The following is a 12,405-nucleotide window of genomic DNA, read 5'->3' as shown; positions in this document are numbered from 1 at the left end:
GGTAACCAAATCACAGAAAGACAAGCAGGGTATGTACTCACTCATATACGGATTTTAGACATAGAGCATCAGAGAAATTCACACTACCAGAGAAACTAGGAAACAAGGTGGACCCCAAGAGAAGATCACAGGGTCCCCAGAAAAAGGGGAGGGGGACAAGAACCCCTGAGAAAATTGGGAGCATGGATGGGGGGAGGAGGGAGGCAAGAGGGGGAAAAGGGGAGTGGGGAGGAGAACAGGAGAGATCAGGAGGGCTGAGACAGAAGTGGAATAGAGGAGAGCAAGAAAGGAGATGCCTTCATAGAGGGAGCCAGTACAGGTTTGGAGAGAGGTCTGACACTGGGGATATGTTTGGGGATCCACAGGGATGACCCCACCTAAGAACCTAGGCAGTGGTGGAGAGGATGCCTTTAATGTCCATTCCCTATTATGAGATTGAGGACTACCTTGGTTGCCTTTCCTGGAGCCTTCATCCAGTAGCTGATCTAAGCTTAAGTAGCCACCCATAGCTAAACACTGAGACATACTCCTGGAATCCAGTTGCAGAGAGGGAGGTTGTATGAGCAAAGGAGACAAGACTGTGCTAGAGAAACCCACAGAAACAGTTGACCTTACCTAGTGAGAGCACAGAGACCCTAGCTATAAATCTGGAGAACCAGTTATTGACTGAACCAAGCCCTCTGAATGTGGGTGCCAGCTAGGAGGCCTGGGAAATCTATGGGACCTCTAACAGTGGATCAAGTGTTTATCTCTAGTGAACAAATGGGCATTGGGATCCCATTCCCTATGGAAAGATACTACACAAAAGTCCTTCAGATGATGTGAAAGATTTTGATGGTCCACCGTGGAGGGCCTCACTATCCTTGGGGAGTGTGTGGGGGTGGGTTGGGGGGTTGGTGGAGATAATTGAAGGATGGGATGGTGAGGGAATGGGGGAATTTATATGTAAAATAAGAGGGCTTCTAAAATAAAGAAAAGAAAAAATTTAAAATGATCACTAATAAATTCCTGGAATTTAACACATTTTCTCAGCTTAAGTATTACCTATTATTCTTCAGCTAATGGGAACTCATATGGAGAACTACAAGTCTGTTACGGAGTTACTCTGTTATTATCTCAATAGTTTATGACACACTTCTAGCTAGTAAGAACCGTTTCTGAGTCTCTATAATTCCTGTCCAAGAACAAGAACTGGACACTTCCAAAAGAACTTATCCAAGTGACATTTTTACTAGTTCTCATTTTACATTTATGTGCTGGGTAAGCAGCTTCTTCTTTCCTTTCCTATACATCTCGCACATCCTTCAACTCTACCCTGCCCGTAGCAGTCTCAACACCCACAGGCTTAGCTTCACATAGGCGTCCTTCAAATCTGCATTTGTCAAGAGCTCTCTTTGACTGACAAGTCACTCTTTTTCTCTAAGTGTGCCCACTGCCATCTCTGCACCTGCAGACCTGGATCCAGACCCATGGTTTGAGAGATACCTTTTCCTGGTCCAAGTAGACAGCTCACCTACAAACTACCTGGCCTGGCTCACGCCATGCATCTCATGAACTGGTCCAACGTAAGGAAGGCCAGATTATCACACCAGATACCCAAAGAAGGGAGTGTGCAATCCTATGTCAAATTGCAAAATCAAAAACAACATGAGTGGCCACGACTCCTGTTGAACCCATTAATCTTATAGAAGTAGCCTCTAGTGAGAACTACCTATGAACCCCAGAACACAGAATTTAAAAGAATAATCATAAATTTTACCCAAGAATTCAGGGAATTAAATGAAGACACAAACAAACATTTCACTGAACTCCAAGAGTTTGGTAATAAATACTGAGTGATATCCAAGAAAATGAAAATATACAGATGTATGGAATGAAAAGGTCCCAGAGCAGATAGATAACAAGGAGGGTCCAAAGATGAATTCATGTATTTCCCTGGGAAGCAGAAGTAGAAAAGATCACCTGGGTAAACTGAACGTGGAGGTTGGGAGGATGGGTTATAAGAATGGGTTGAGTAGGCTGGGTGCAGGATGGAGCAGGAGAGTAACAAAAGAGATGCCTTAGGTGTTAGGAAGAAATCTGGTGCCAGAAGAACCCACAAGAATGACACTAAGACTTTCCTCAGTGTTGGAGAGAGTGCCTGAATTGGCCATCTACTGTAAGCAGATTGGTGACTTTCTTAATTGCCATCAGAGATTCTCTATCCAGTAACTGATGGGATCAAAAGCAGAGATCCTCAGACAAGCACTGCACTGAACTCTTAAGAGTCTTGCAGAATAAATGGAGGAGGAACTGTACCAGCCATGGGGGACATGGTGGGGAAACCCACAGAGACAGCTGACCTGAGTTCACAGGAGCTCATGGATGCTGGATCAACAGTTAGGGAGCCTGAGTGGGACCTACCTAGGTCCTCTGCATGTGTGTGACAACTGAGATGTTTGGTCTTTTAGTAAGGCCTCTTAACAGTGAAAGCAGGACCTCTCCCTGGCACTTAACAGACTTTTAGTAACCTATTTCCCATGCTGGATTACATGGACCCACCTCGATGTAACGGGAGGAGCTCGGTTTTGCATCAATTTGATGTGCCATGCTTTGTGCAAGTCCACGGAGAGCCTGTCCCTTTCTGAATGGAGATGGAGGAGAGGTGGATGGGGAGGAGGGTAGATGGGAAAGGGGAGGAAACAGAAAGAGAGAAGGGAGAGGACACTAAGTAGTATGTAAAATAATTGAAAAAAATAATTTTAAAAATCAAATAAAAGTGAAAACTCTTCATCATAACAAAAAGAAAAAAACAGAAAATTCAGGACTTGAATGCTAAATCCAATAAAAAGAAAAATATTCAAGAAGACTCAAGCTGAAATGAACATGGAGTGAAAAAATTCAAAATCCCAATAAGAAAACTTGGAAGACACACATACAATGCCTGCCAGTAGTCCAGGTAGGCAGCCCAAAGACCTTCTCCCCTCTTTTTGCTACCTTCTGGGTTGACCAATATGTTGCAACAGAAAACCAGCTGCAGCATCCCCTCCTCCCTGCCCATGCCTCCTGTGGATCCTACCATCCCACTTGCCTTCCCTCCCCTCTTCATTGCATCGCAGCCCCCAAATAAGGGGGATGAATCCCCTTGCTCAATCCCAGGCCACCCCTGCCAGCAAAATGTCCTTCTTCCTTATTTTTCATTTCCTTACCAAGCAGGAAATATTTACTTGTGTGTTTGTGTTCATTCCTGTGTTTTATTTGGGCGGGGATGAGCTTACATATGTGTACATATGAGTGTGTAAGTTCACAGATTGACTGGACTAGCTAAAGACCAAGCCCCAGGATTATTCAATAGCTGCCATTTCAACACTGCTATTAACTATAAGCATGTTCTTTCCCACACAGTTTTCTTTTTTAATTTAATTAATTAGTTTTATTTTGTTTTTAAAAGACAGGGTTTCTCTGAGTAACAGCCCTGGCTGTCCTGGAACTCTCACTGTAGACCAGGCTAGCTTCAAGCTCATAGATCTGCCTGCCTCTGCCTTCCAAATGCTGGAATTTATGTCACCACTGCCAGGCACACACAGATTTATGAATGGATATTGGAATCTGAGCTTAGGTCAAGAATTTTTCCACTTGAACCATTTTCATCCACTTCAGCAAAATTTTTATTAATTCTTTGATAATTCTATTCAACTTATTTTGGTCATATTCGCCAAAACTCTGCCCCACTTTCCTCCCTATCTACCCCCTTTTCCTACTCCTTCCCACTTTATGTTCTCTCTCTTCCCATTTTTTAAGAGAAGAGACAATCTCTAGTAGATTCCTGGTCCTTCGATTCTAAAAGCCAGAAGGGCCTGGACAGATGTGTTGCAGAATCTAAAAGACTACAGGTGCTAGCCAGACTACTTGACCCAACAAAATTTTCAATCACCATAGATGGAGAAAACAAGATATTCTATGACACAGTCAAGTTTAAACAATATTTATCTACAAATACACATCTACAGATGTGCTAGAAGGAAAACTCCAACCCAAGGAAGTTAAAAACACAGGAAATAAATAACCTCACACCAGTAAAACCATCTTTATCTAAAAATCCGCCTCTATAAATGTGCTAGAAGGAAAACTCCAACCCAAGGAAGTTAAAAACACAGGAAATAAATAACCCACACTAGTAAAACCAAAGAAGAAAAGCTACAGTACTCTGCATTTTTGATTACTTGTGGTTTCCTGTAGTGATCTTTGTCTGTTAAAAAAAAGAGAAGTTTCCTTGATGAGGTGTGAAGACCAGACATATCTGTGTGCATGAGGATAGATTGTTATAGATTATTGCTAGCAGTTGTGCTGGTTTAGTAAATTAGAGGTTGTAGATTCTCCTCCAATAACCATGAATTCACCAGCACTGAGCAATTAACTAGATTTCCCTCTTGTTGAGAAGGTGTTAAGTCCAGCTAGAGAGCTATTGGTTCTCACCAATGTATACTATTACTGCAAGCTTAGCATGATCATGCCATGCTGGTTGTTGATGTGGACCATAGTCATTGTAACTAAGTAGGACTGCTGGTTGCTCCCCTCCTTTGAAAGCTTTTATGGCATCTTCTGGTACCATGAAAACTAGTCCTTGGGGAAGAGGCATTCTGGTCAGTTTCACCTCAGGTATTTTGCGCTATGTTTCTGAAGTGTATGGTATCTACAGCATGATCCTCTTACCTTCTATCTCTCAGGGTTTATCAAGGGCAATAACCCTAGGCTATATGTTTTGGAGTCTTTTAGCTCTGTCCAACAACTCTGGAAAGGAGTTCTCATCTTGTGTTTTTTCAAGACATCCATATTGTTATTTTACCCAGTTCCCTCTCCCTTCCTCATTGTTAAGTAGCGCCTTTTCTAGTCCCATTTACATCCTTCAATTGCAGTTTACCTTCTTTCCACCTTCTTCTGTATTTACCTCCCTTCCCCTCCTGAAGCAGTCTCCCCTATTTCCATTACAATATTATCAAATTGTAATCTTCAATGTTTGCTCCTTTTCCTGTCTGTTCCAAAACATCACCAGGGCTCTATGAACATTCACAGTGTCTTGCAACTATTTGGTTTTAGGTAATGTGTACTTAAAGCATGGATTTTCTTAACTATACACTCCAGTAGCTACTAGACAACCTGATTTTAGCATAAGTCACTTCACTAGTATTATAGGGTATTGAGGACTTTCCTTGACCTTATAATTGTATTTCCTCAATAAAATGCCCCAACTTAATTCTTTCATGAAAACTGTTAGCTTCCTTATTTGGTGAAGCATTTTGGATGGTGATAAAATACAGAGAACCAGAGAGAGCCTCAGAGGCAGCCTAGACGGTGCTTTAGAGTGTACAGCACTCTGAGCACAGAGGAACTTTTGGCAGTCCACCCACTGTCATAAATATTGCTCTTGAGATTTCATGTCTTTTTCCTTCTCTGTGGGAACTGCAAGATGAATTGCTAGAAGAAATGATAGTCATCATTTCCCAACAGAATTTAGTGAAAGACCTGTTCAACTTCTAGCAATATCCCCAAAGTTTGTGTCTGCTATGTGCTATGAGTCTTCATGTTGTCAATGGCATCATATTCCTGTCTTTTTCATAGCAACTACACTACAACAATTGCTAATTTATTTATGGCGTCATAATGAATAAAATACAAACCTATTATTAAAGTGCTTCTATTTCTGCTGTATTTATTTCATTATACTGATATATTTTATTTAAAGTCTCCACATGATTTCAAATATTTTATGGAAATGATTATAGAGACAATATTTTAGATGCTAGTTCTGGGGAAAAGGGGAATAGCAATTGCTGCACAAGGTGAATAACTGTGTTTACATCCCCCACAACATACCATACAAATGTCAGTAAGAAAGAGCAGCAGATTTCAGTGTTTCGAAGATCACAGTCCCACTTATGCCTGTAATATCAGTGGCAGAGTTCTGACAGAAGTATTTCTGAGGTTAGCAGGATTCAAACTTAGCTATAGTAAAAGATCTCTTTCAAGACAGTAGTCTAAACCAGGCGATGGTGGTGCATGCCTTTAATCCCAGCACTCAGGAGGCAGAGGCAGGCGGATCTCTATGAGCTCCAGACCAGTCTGGTCTACAGAACCAGTTCCAGGAGAGCCTCCAAAACAATACAGAGAAACCCTGTCTCGAAAAACCAAAACCAAACAAATAAACAAAAAGAAAGTAGTCTATAGGCAGGGTGCCTGGAGAAATACTTTGACCTTCCCATATGTGTGCATGATCAAATGTAAATATGCACATAAGTGTGTATACACCATACATATATACAGCATACATTCATATACACACAAACCAGCAACAAAATATTTTACACAGTAAGCAAAATTTGCATACACAAAGAATGCATGATTTTGTGGTATTTCAATAAAAACATAGCTGTTGATAATATGAGACCTAAGCATTTCTCCTTAAGAATTTCACCAGTGAATTTTTTACTTGCTTATTTCTCAAACTGTAGATAACTGGATTCAGTACAGGAATTATGACAGTATAAAATACAGAGTCCATCATGTCAACGTCATCTACCTGTGGAGATGCAGGACGCACATACATGAAAAGAAGAGAGCCATAGTATAAAGACACAGACAAGAGGTGGGCTCCGCAGGTGGAGAAGGCTTTCTTAATGCCTTTGATAGATTTCTGCTTTAAGATTGAAATCAGAACAAGTGTATAAGAGATGAGAATGGTCAAAATACTAAATACCTGTATTGAGCCAGAGAAAATAAAAAGCATTAGGTAATTGAGAGAAGGGTCAGTACAGGAAATTTTTAACAGAGGCATAACATCACAGTAAAAGTGGTGTATTATGTTGGAATTACAGAAGGTTAATCTGAATAAAAAGCCTTCATGAAGCAAAACATGAATAAATCCACCCACAAAGGACAATATTTGCAGACGTACACAGAGTTTATTTGTCATGATCACTGGGTAGAGTAAAGGTTTGCATATGGCTGTGTAGCGGTCATAGGCCATTGCTGCCAAGAGAAAACATTCCGTAGTTGCACTGATTCCAAATGAAAAAAACTGTATCATACATTCTGAGAGAGAGATCAGTTTACTCTTGGCAAAAAAGTCTAGTAGCATCTTTGGTGTCACTGTGGATGATAACCAAGCATCCACAAAGGCTAAACTCCCTAGAAATAGGTACATGGGGATATGAAGGCCAGGGTCATTCCAGATGAGAGCTATCAGACCAAGATTTCCCACGATGGTGATGAGATAGATCACTAAGAACAGCAGGAACAGGGGAACTCTCCATTGTGGCAGATGAGTGAGTCCTGTGAGAACAAATTGTGTCAGCAGTGTTACATTCTCTGTTCCCATGTCCTCACTGGATGTTCCTGAAATGAAAAGCATTGCAAGTCACACAACATTCACTATGAGTGTGTAAGGTAAGTTTCTGGGTGTTGGAACATATAAATGCAATCATACACTTATAAAAATTCCCTTTTATGGTACCTAAAGTTATTGTGATAGATGGAAACTACCCTTGAGATTGATGATGCAAATTCATTACCCAAATTTTAAATGTGAAAGTACCAACAGATGAATGAAAACATTGTCCAACATTTGTAAAATGTGTAGAAATATCATTTGTCTCAGTAAAATATTGTTTAAGTTGTAGAGTATGAATCAAGAAAAAAAGATATTTTATAGACCTGTACTATATCTTAGGTTGACATAAATTGTCTCAACCAACTGGAAAATAGTGGCTAACCTTCGAGTGAAAGTTAACCATAGGTAGCAGCTTGTAAAATGCTTCAAAATTAATTCTAGAGTTATTTTACAGTAGTAGAAAGAAATAGGTTACTCAGGGTTGTGGGGCTGGAAGCAGCAGTATTAGAAATCTCTTACTGTATTCAGAAACTTCCAAATCAGATTACATATCAAAACTTTCTGAGAACATTTGTGTGAAGTATAACTGTAGAAACTGATACATTATTATAAACAAGGGTCTAATAGTCTACATTTTAAAAACATCTCCAAATGACTTGAAATTCCATGAAATCAAAAGTATATGTGGTAGGATACTGGGGGGAAATTAAAGAACAGAATGGTAAATCACAACGAATTCATAATACAGACCTAACACTAACCAGTGAGATATGACATGCTAACTAGATGTTAAACAAAAAAAAGGAAAAATAAATACCTGTTTGTGAGCTTTGTATGGGGTCTTTTAAACTTGATCCTGTGAAATTAGATACACTAGTCTGTTGTTTTTATCATGAACAAGAGAGCTGTGATGCCAGCACTTAATGCATGTTTTGTTCCCTTCCTTTTGGTACTCTACGGTACTCTACTCTCAACAGAAATGTCCATCTTCTAAACACTCTCATTTCCAAAGAAACATTTCTTGTTGCAGCCATGAGCCTAAATCACTCCAATGAAAATATACAAATATACTTTGGGCATAAGAACGTAACCAGATAGTTTAAGGTTGTGATGGCTAAGAAGGAAAAGGTAATAGAAGAAAAACATATGAAGTACAACTATAGTTCCCTGCATGTTGAAAATTAAGAATTTTTGATAGCTTTGGTGAAAACAATTCCCTACACATGATAGAGCCAATGTGGGAAATTAGAAGAAATAAGGGGAAATGGGTGGCTACATGGTATAGGAATGCTGTAAATAGTCTACGAAATGTGGAGGGAAATCAGCATTTATCCAGTACCCACAGGCTGTTGTGATCTATTACCTGTAGAGATCTTTCCCACTTATTTTCCACTAAGAATAAACAAGTGAAGATTATAAGGGGAGGAGTGGACATTATAGTGATAAAAAGCACAAGAAATGTAAGTACAAGAGAGCGCACGCACACCCATCCACCCACACACACACACCCACACACACCCCCCCACACACACACACGATTAATGGAGTTACCCTACAGCAGGGACAGCACAAAACCCCAACTAGACACCTCATGCTAGCAAATAAAACCTCATTTTTGAGTTGTTTGCTGGTAAGGTCACATAGACCCCCCCAAACACCACATCTTAGGCCGTCACTCTCAGGGCCCTTCATACTTTGACAGGAAGATCCTGTTGCTACACAAAGAACAAACTTAAATCACAGACCAGGGAGAAATCGACTGAAACACCAGCTGCATGAGACCTTAAAAGTCATTATGGCGAGATTAAAACATTTGAAAACTACCATTAAAGAGAACAAAATCAAGCTACTTTGTTTACTCATATTTAGTAACAATGTTTAAAAGTGCAGGTAATTCTTTGTTGCTGTTTTCATCTGTATCTAGTTATGTAGGAACACAAAGACAGATATAAAATTATAATGGAATAAAAAATATTCTGAACATCTATGGACAGGATAGTGGACATTATGGAACTCATTTCTCACTTACACATATCTTGAAAGAAATGGCTGAGATACATAAAATATGTCCAGGAATCTAAATCGTAGAAGAGCACAACAGTACAGGCATAGAAAGGCAATAATATGGGTAGCGAGTCTACTCGCAGTGATTCATTTTGAAAGTTTAACTGCCCAAGTACAAAACATATTGTTTATATGAACTCCATCCTTCAACACAAGAACCAGATTATACCCCTGCGAGGTTTTTCTAGAAGAGGATCGATTAGAGACCTAAAATTCCCATTTGGACTAAATGCTCCCTGGAGAACTAGGTAAGGCTGTTCTACTGGCCACCGTAGATTTGGACTCCTATGAAATGCCAAAATTAGTCCCACAGAGTATCACACACTTAAACATCATAAATTTTCAATGCTAAAAGAGATTTGAATGTTTACTATTGAAAAAAAAAACATTTAGAGATCTCACAAATTCCTTCTGAAGGGCCCAGGCTGGTAAAAGTGAGTCTCTCGGCCTAGTCTGGCCACTCCCTTCTGCAACCCACAGAGTCTTGTGTGGACATGCCCTACCTGCCGCCACTCACAGGTCCTTTCTTCTCAGTCCCCAACCCCCCATCCAGGCATATATCCCACAGCCTTCTCTAGTGTTTAGCCTAGATCCACTGTATCTGCCAGAACCCACAGGTCACTTCTCCATATCTAACCACTCCATCAAATCATATATCCAACACTTTTCTCCAGTGACTCTCCCAGACCCACTATACCGGTCACCACCCACAGGTCCCTTGTGTTACTATTGGGATTCTGTGGTAGAATATTATTTTAAGGTATGTGATTTTTGTTTATGCTGCATTTGTTTAACTCTGTGAAGCTGTGTTACCATGACTGCCTAAAACACCCGGTGGTTATAATAAAGAGCTGACTGGCCAATAGTGAGGAAGGAGCAAGGATAGGTGGGGATGGCAGGCAGAGAGTACAAACAGAAGGCAAAATGAGGAGGAGCAACAAGAGAATAAGGAGAGCAGGAGAGCAGGATGTCTGGGTCCAGCCGCCTAAGCTAAGGCTGAGCATTCATAACTAATAACTCCTTGTGTGAGTTACTTGGAAGCTGGGTGGTGGGTCCCTTAAAACGGCCAAAAAGTCAAAAGAACGAAAGAGCCCCCAAACGAAAAAAACATCTTACAACAGGATTTCCTCCCACCCCGTTTTTAATGTGGGCACTTAGTGGTATAAACTTGCCTCTAGAATCACCTTCAATGTGATCCATAGGTTGGAGTATGTTGTATTTTCATTTTCATTTGATTCCAAAATGTTTTTAATATATTTCTTCATTTCTTTCTTGACAATTTTGCATTCAACAGTGAGTTGTTCAGTTTCCATGATTTTGCATACTTTTTGTTATTGATATCCAACTTTAACCCATGTTAGTCAGATTGGATATAAGGTATTATTCCAATTTTCTTATATATGTTGAGACTTGCATTGTATCCAAAATTGTGATCAGTTTGGATAAAGTTTCGTGAACTGCTGAGGAGAAAATATATTCTTTCATGTTTGGGTGAAATGTTCTGTAACTATTTGTCAGGTTCATTTGATATATGACATTTTTTTAGCTCCAGAATTTCTTTGTCTAAATTTTTTCTGAATAAGCAGTCTATTAGCCAGAGTGGGGCATTGAAAACTCACACTATCAGTATATGATTTTAGTTGTATTTGTGTTTCTTTTATGAGCTTGTATGCACTAGCATTTGGTACATAAATGTTTAGGATTACAATATCCTCTCAGTTTTAGGGCAGTTGAGGCCATTAATATTGAGAGTCATCAATGAACAGTGTTAATTGATTCCCACTACTTTGTTGTTAAGGTGTGAATTTGTCCCTTTCTTTTTTGATTTAATCATCTGGGGCTATTCATTTTTTTATGTTCTTGGATGTTGTTAACCTCTTCAGACTGAAGGTTTCCTTCTAGTACATTCTGTAGAATTTGATTGGAAGCTGGAAATTGCTTAAATTTGGTTTTTATCATGGAATATTTTTCTTTTTCTGTGGATTGTGGTTTTGCTGGATACAGCTGGGTACAGCTGTACAGCTGGGTACAGATGGGAACAGATGGGTACAGCTGGGTAGGCAACCATGTTCTCTCAGAGTTTACAAAATATCTATATAAGCCCTTCTGGCTTTTAGAGTCTCCATTGAAAAGTCAGGTATTATTCCAATATCCCTGCCTTTATGTATAAATTAGTCTTTTCGCTTGCAGCCTTTAATATCCTTTCTTTATTCTGTACATTTAGTGTTTTATTATTATATGTCATGGGGAATTTTTTTCTGGTCCTGACTATTTAATGTCCTGTCTGTTTCCTTTACCTTGCTAACCTTCTTTCCCGGTTAGAGAAATTTTCTTCTATGACTTTGTTAAAATTATTTTCTGTGCCTTTGATTTTGGTTTCATTTCCTTCTATCCCTATATTTATTTGTAGATTTGGTATTTTCAGAGTGTCTCAGATTTCTTGGAAGTTTTGTGCCTTGAAGAGGAATATTAAGCTACAGGGAAGTGTAAGGGAAGTATACAGGGAAGGAATGTTGTATGATACTTTATCAGAGAGAAGTCACTAACGTGAGAAGCTGAGAACCTGAGGTCAGTGCTCTGCTGGTCACTGTACCTCGACCAGAACCCCAAGAAAGGGGTGTTCCCTTCCTCCTAGCTCTTTATGCCCTGCCTTCTCCCACGTACCTGTAACCAAGCCCAAAAGTTATGTAATATCTCTCCATACAATTACCCTTTTATTCTAAAGAAAAGGCTTAGACTTAAAACAAAACTAAGTTGTGTCACTATGCAAAATGTCTCAAACATATATAAAGCATATATACATGGAAGATGATAAACAAATTATAATCTACCTGTATCCTATCCTAAGCATATCTATCCTATCTAAACCCTAAACATATCTTAAAGAGATGCCCAAGTCTGAACACCTCCTTCAAATCCCAACCATAAACAACTGAAAACTAACTTAACAGGTATAAATTATCCAGTAATATCAA

The 12,405-nt window shown here is 39.5% G+C and overlaps 1 protein-coding gene across 3 annotated transcripts; it reads right to left on the bottom strand.

The window, feature by feature from the left end:
• Positions 1–4,975: 4,975 nt before the first annotated feature.
• Positions 4,976–9,143, bottom strand: LOC101836299 (olfactory receptor 5H2-like). 3 transcript variants are annotated; one of them, XM_040750303.1, is made up of 2 exons: positions 6,452–7,354; positions 4,976–5,002 (listed from the first exon to the last, which is right to left on the bottom strand). In XM_040750303.1, exons 1-2 carry the CDS (start codon positions 7,352–7,354, stop codon positions 4,976–4,978), a joined length of 930 nt encoding a protein of 309 aa, XP_040606237.1. The 3 variants fall into 3 exon arrangements, with proteins under 3 accessions (XP_040606237.1, XP_040606238.1, XP_012973635.3); XM_040750304.1 differs by lacking the exon at positions 4,976–5,002 and adding an exon at positions 9,135–9,143 and having other exon boundaries at positions 6,425–7,342; XM_013118181.3 differs by lacking the exon at positions 4,976–5,002 and having other exon boundaries at positions 6,425–7,360.
• Positions 9,144–12,405: the final 3,262 nt, after the last annotated feature.

The sequence above is a fragment of the Mesocricetus auratus genome, unplaced genomic scaffold (assembly GCF_017639785.1).
Source record: "Mesocricetus auratus isolate SY011 unplaced genomic scaffold, BCM_Maur_2.0 Super-Scaffold_100008, whole genome shotgun sequence".
Classification (NCBI taxonomy): Eukaryota; Metazoa; Chordata; class Mammalia; order Rodentia; family Cricetidae; genus Mesocricetus; species Mesocricetus auratus.
Note: the sequence above shows the minus strand (reverse complement) of the source record. Positions and strands in the feature narration are given on the sequence as shown.

Bases quoted from the DNA above. Each gene is read 5' to 3' on its own strand.
- LOC101836299 (XM_013118181.3), bottom strand. From the start codon at position 7,354: ATGGGAACAGAGAATGTAACACTGCTGACACAATTTGTTCTCACAGGA.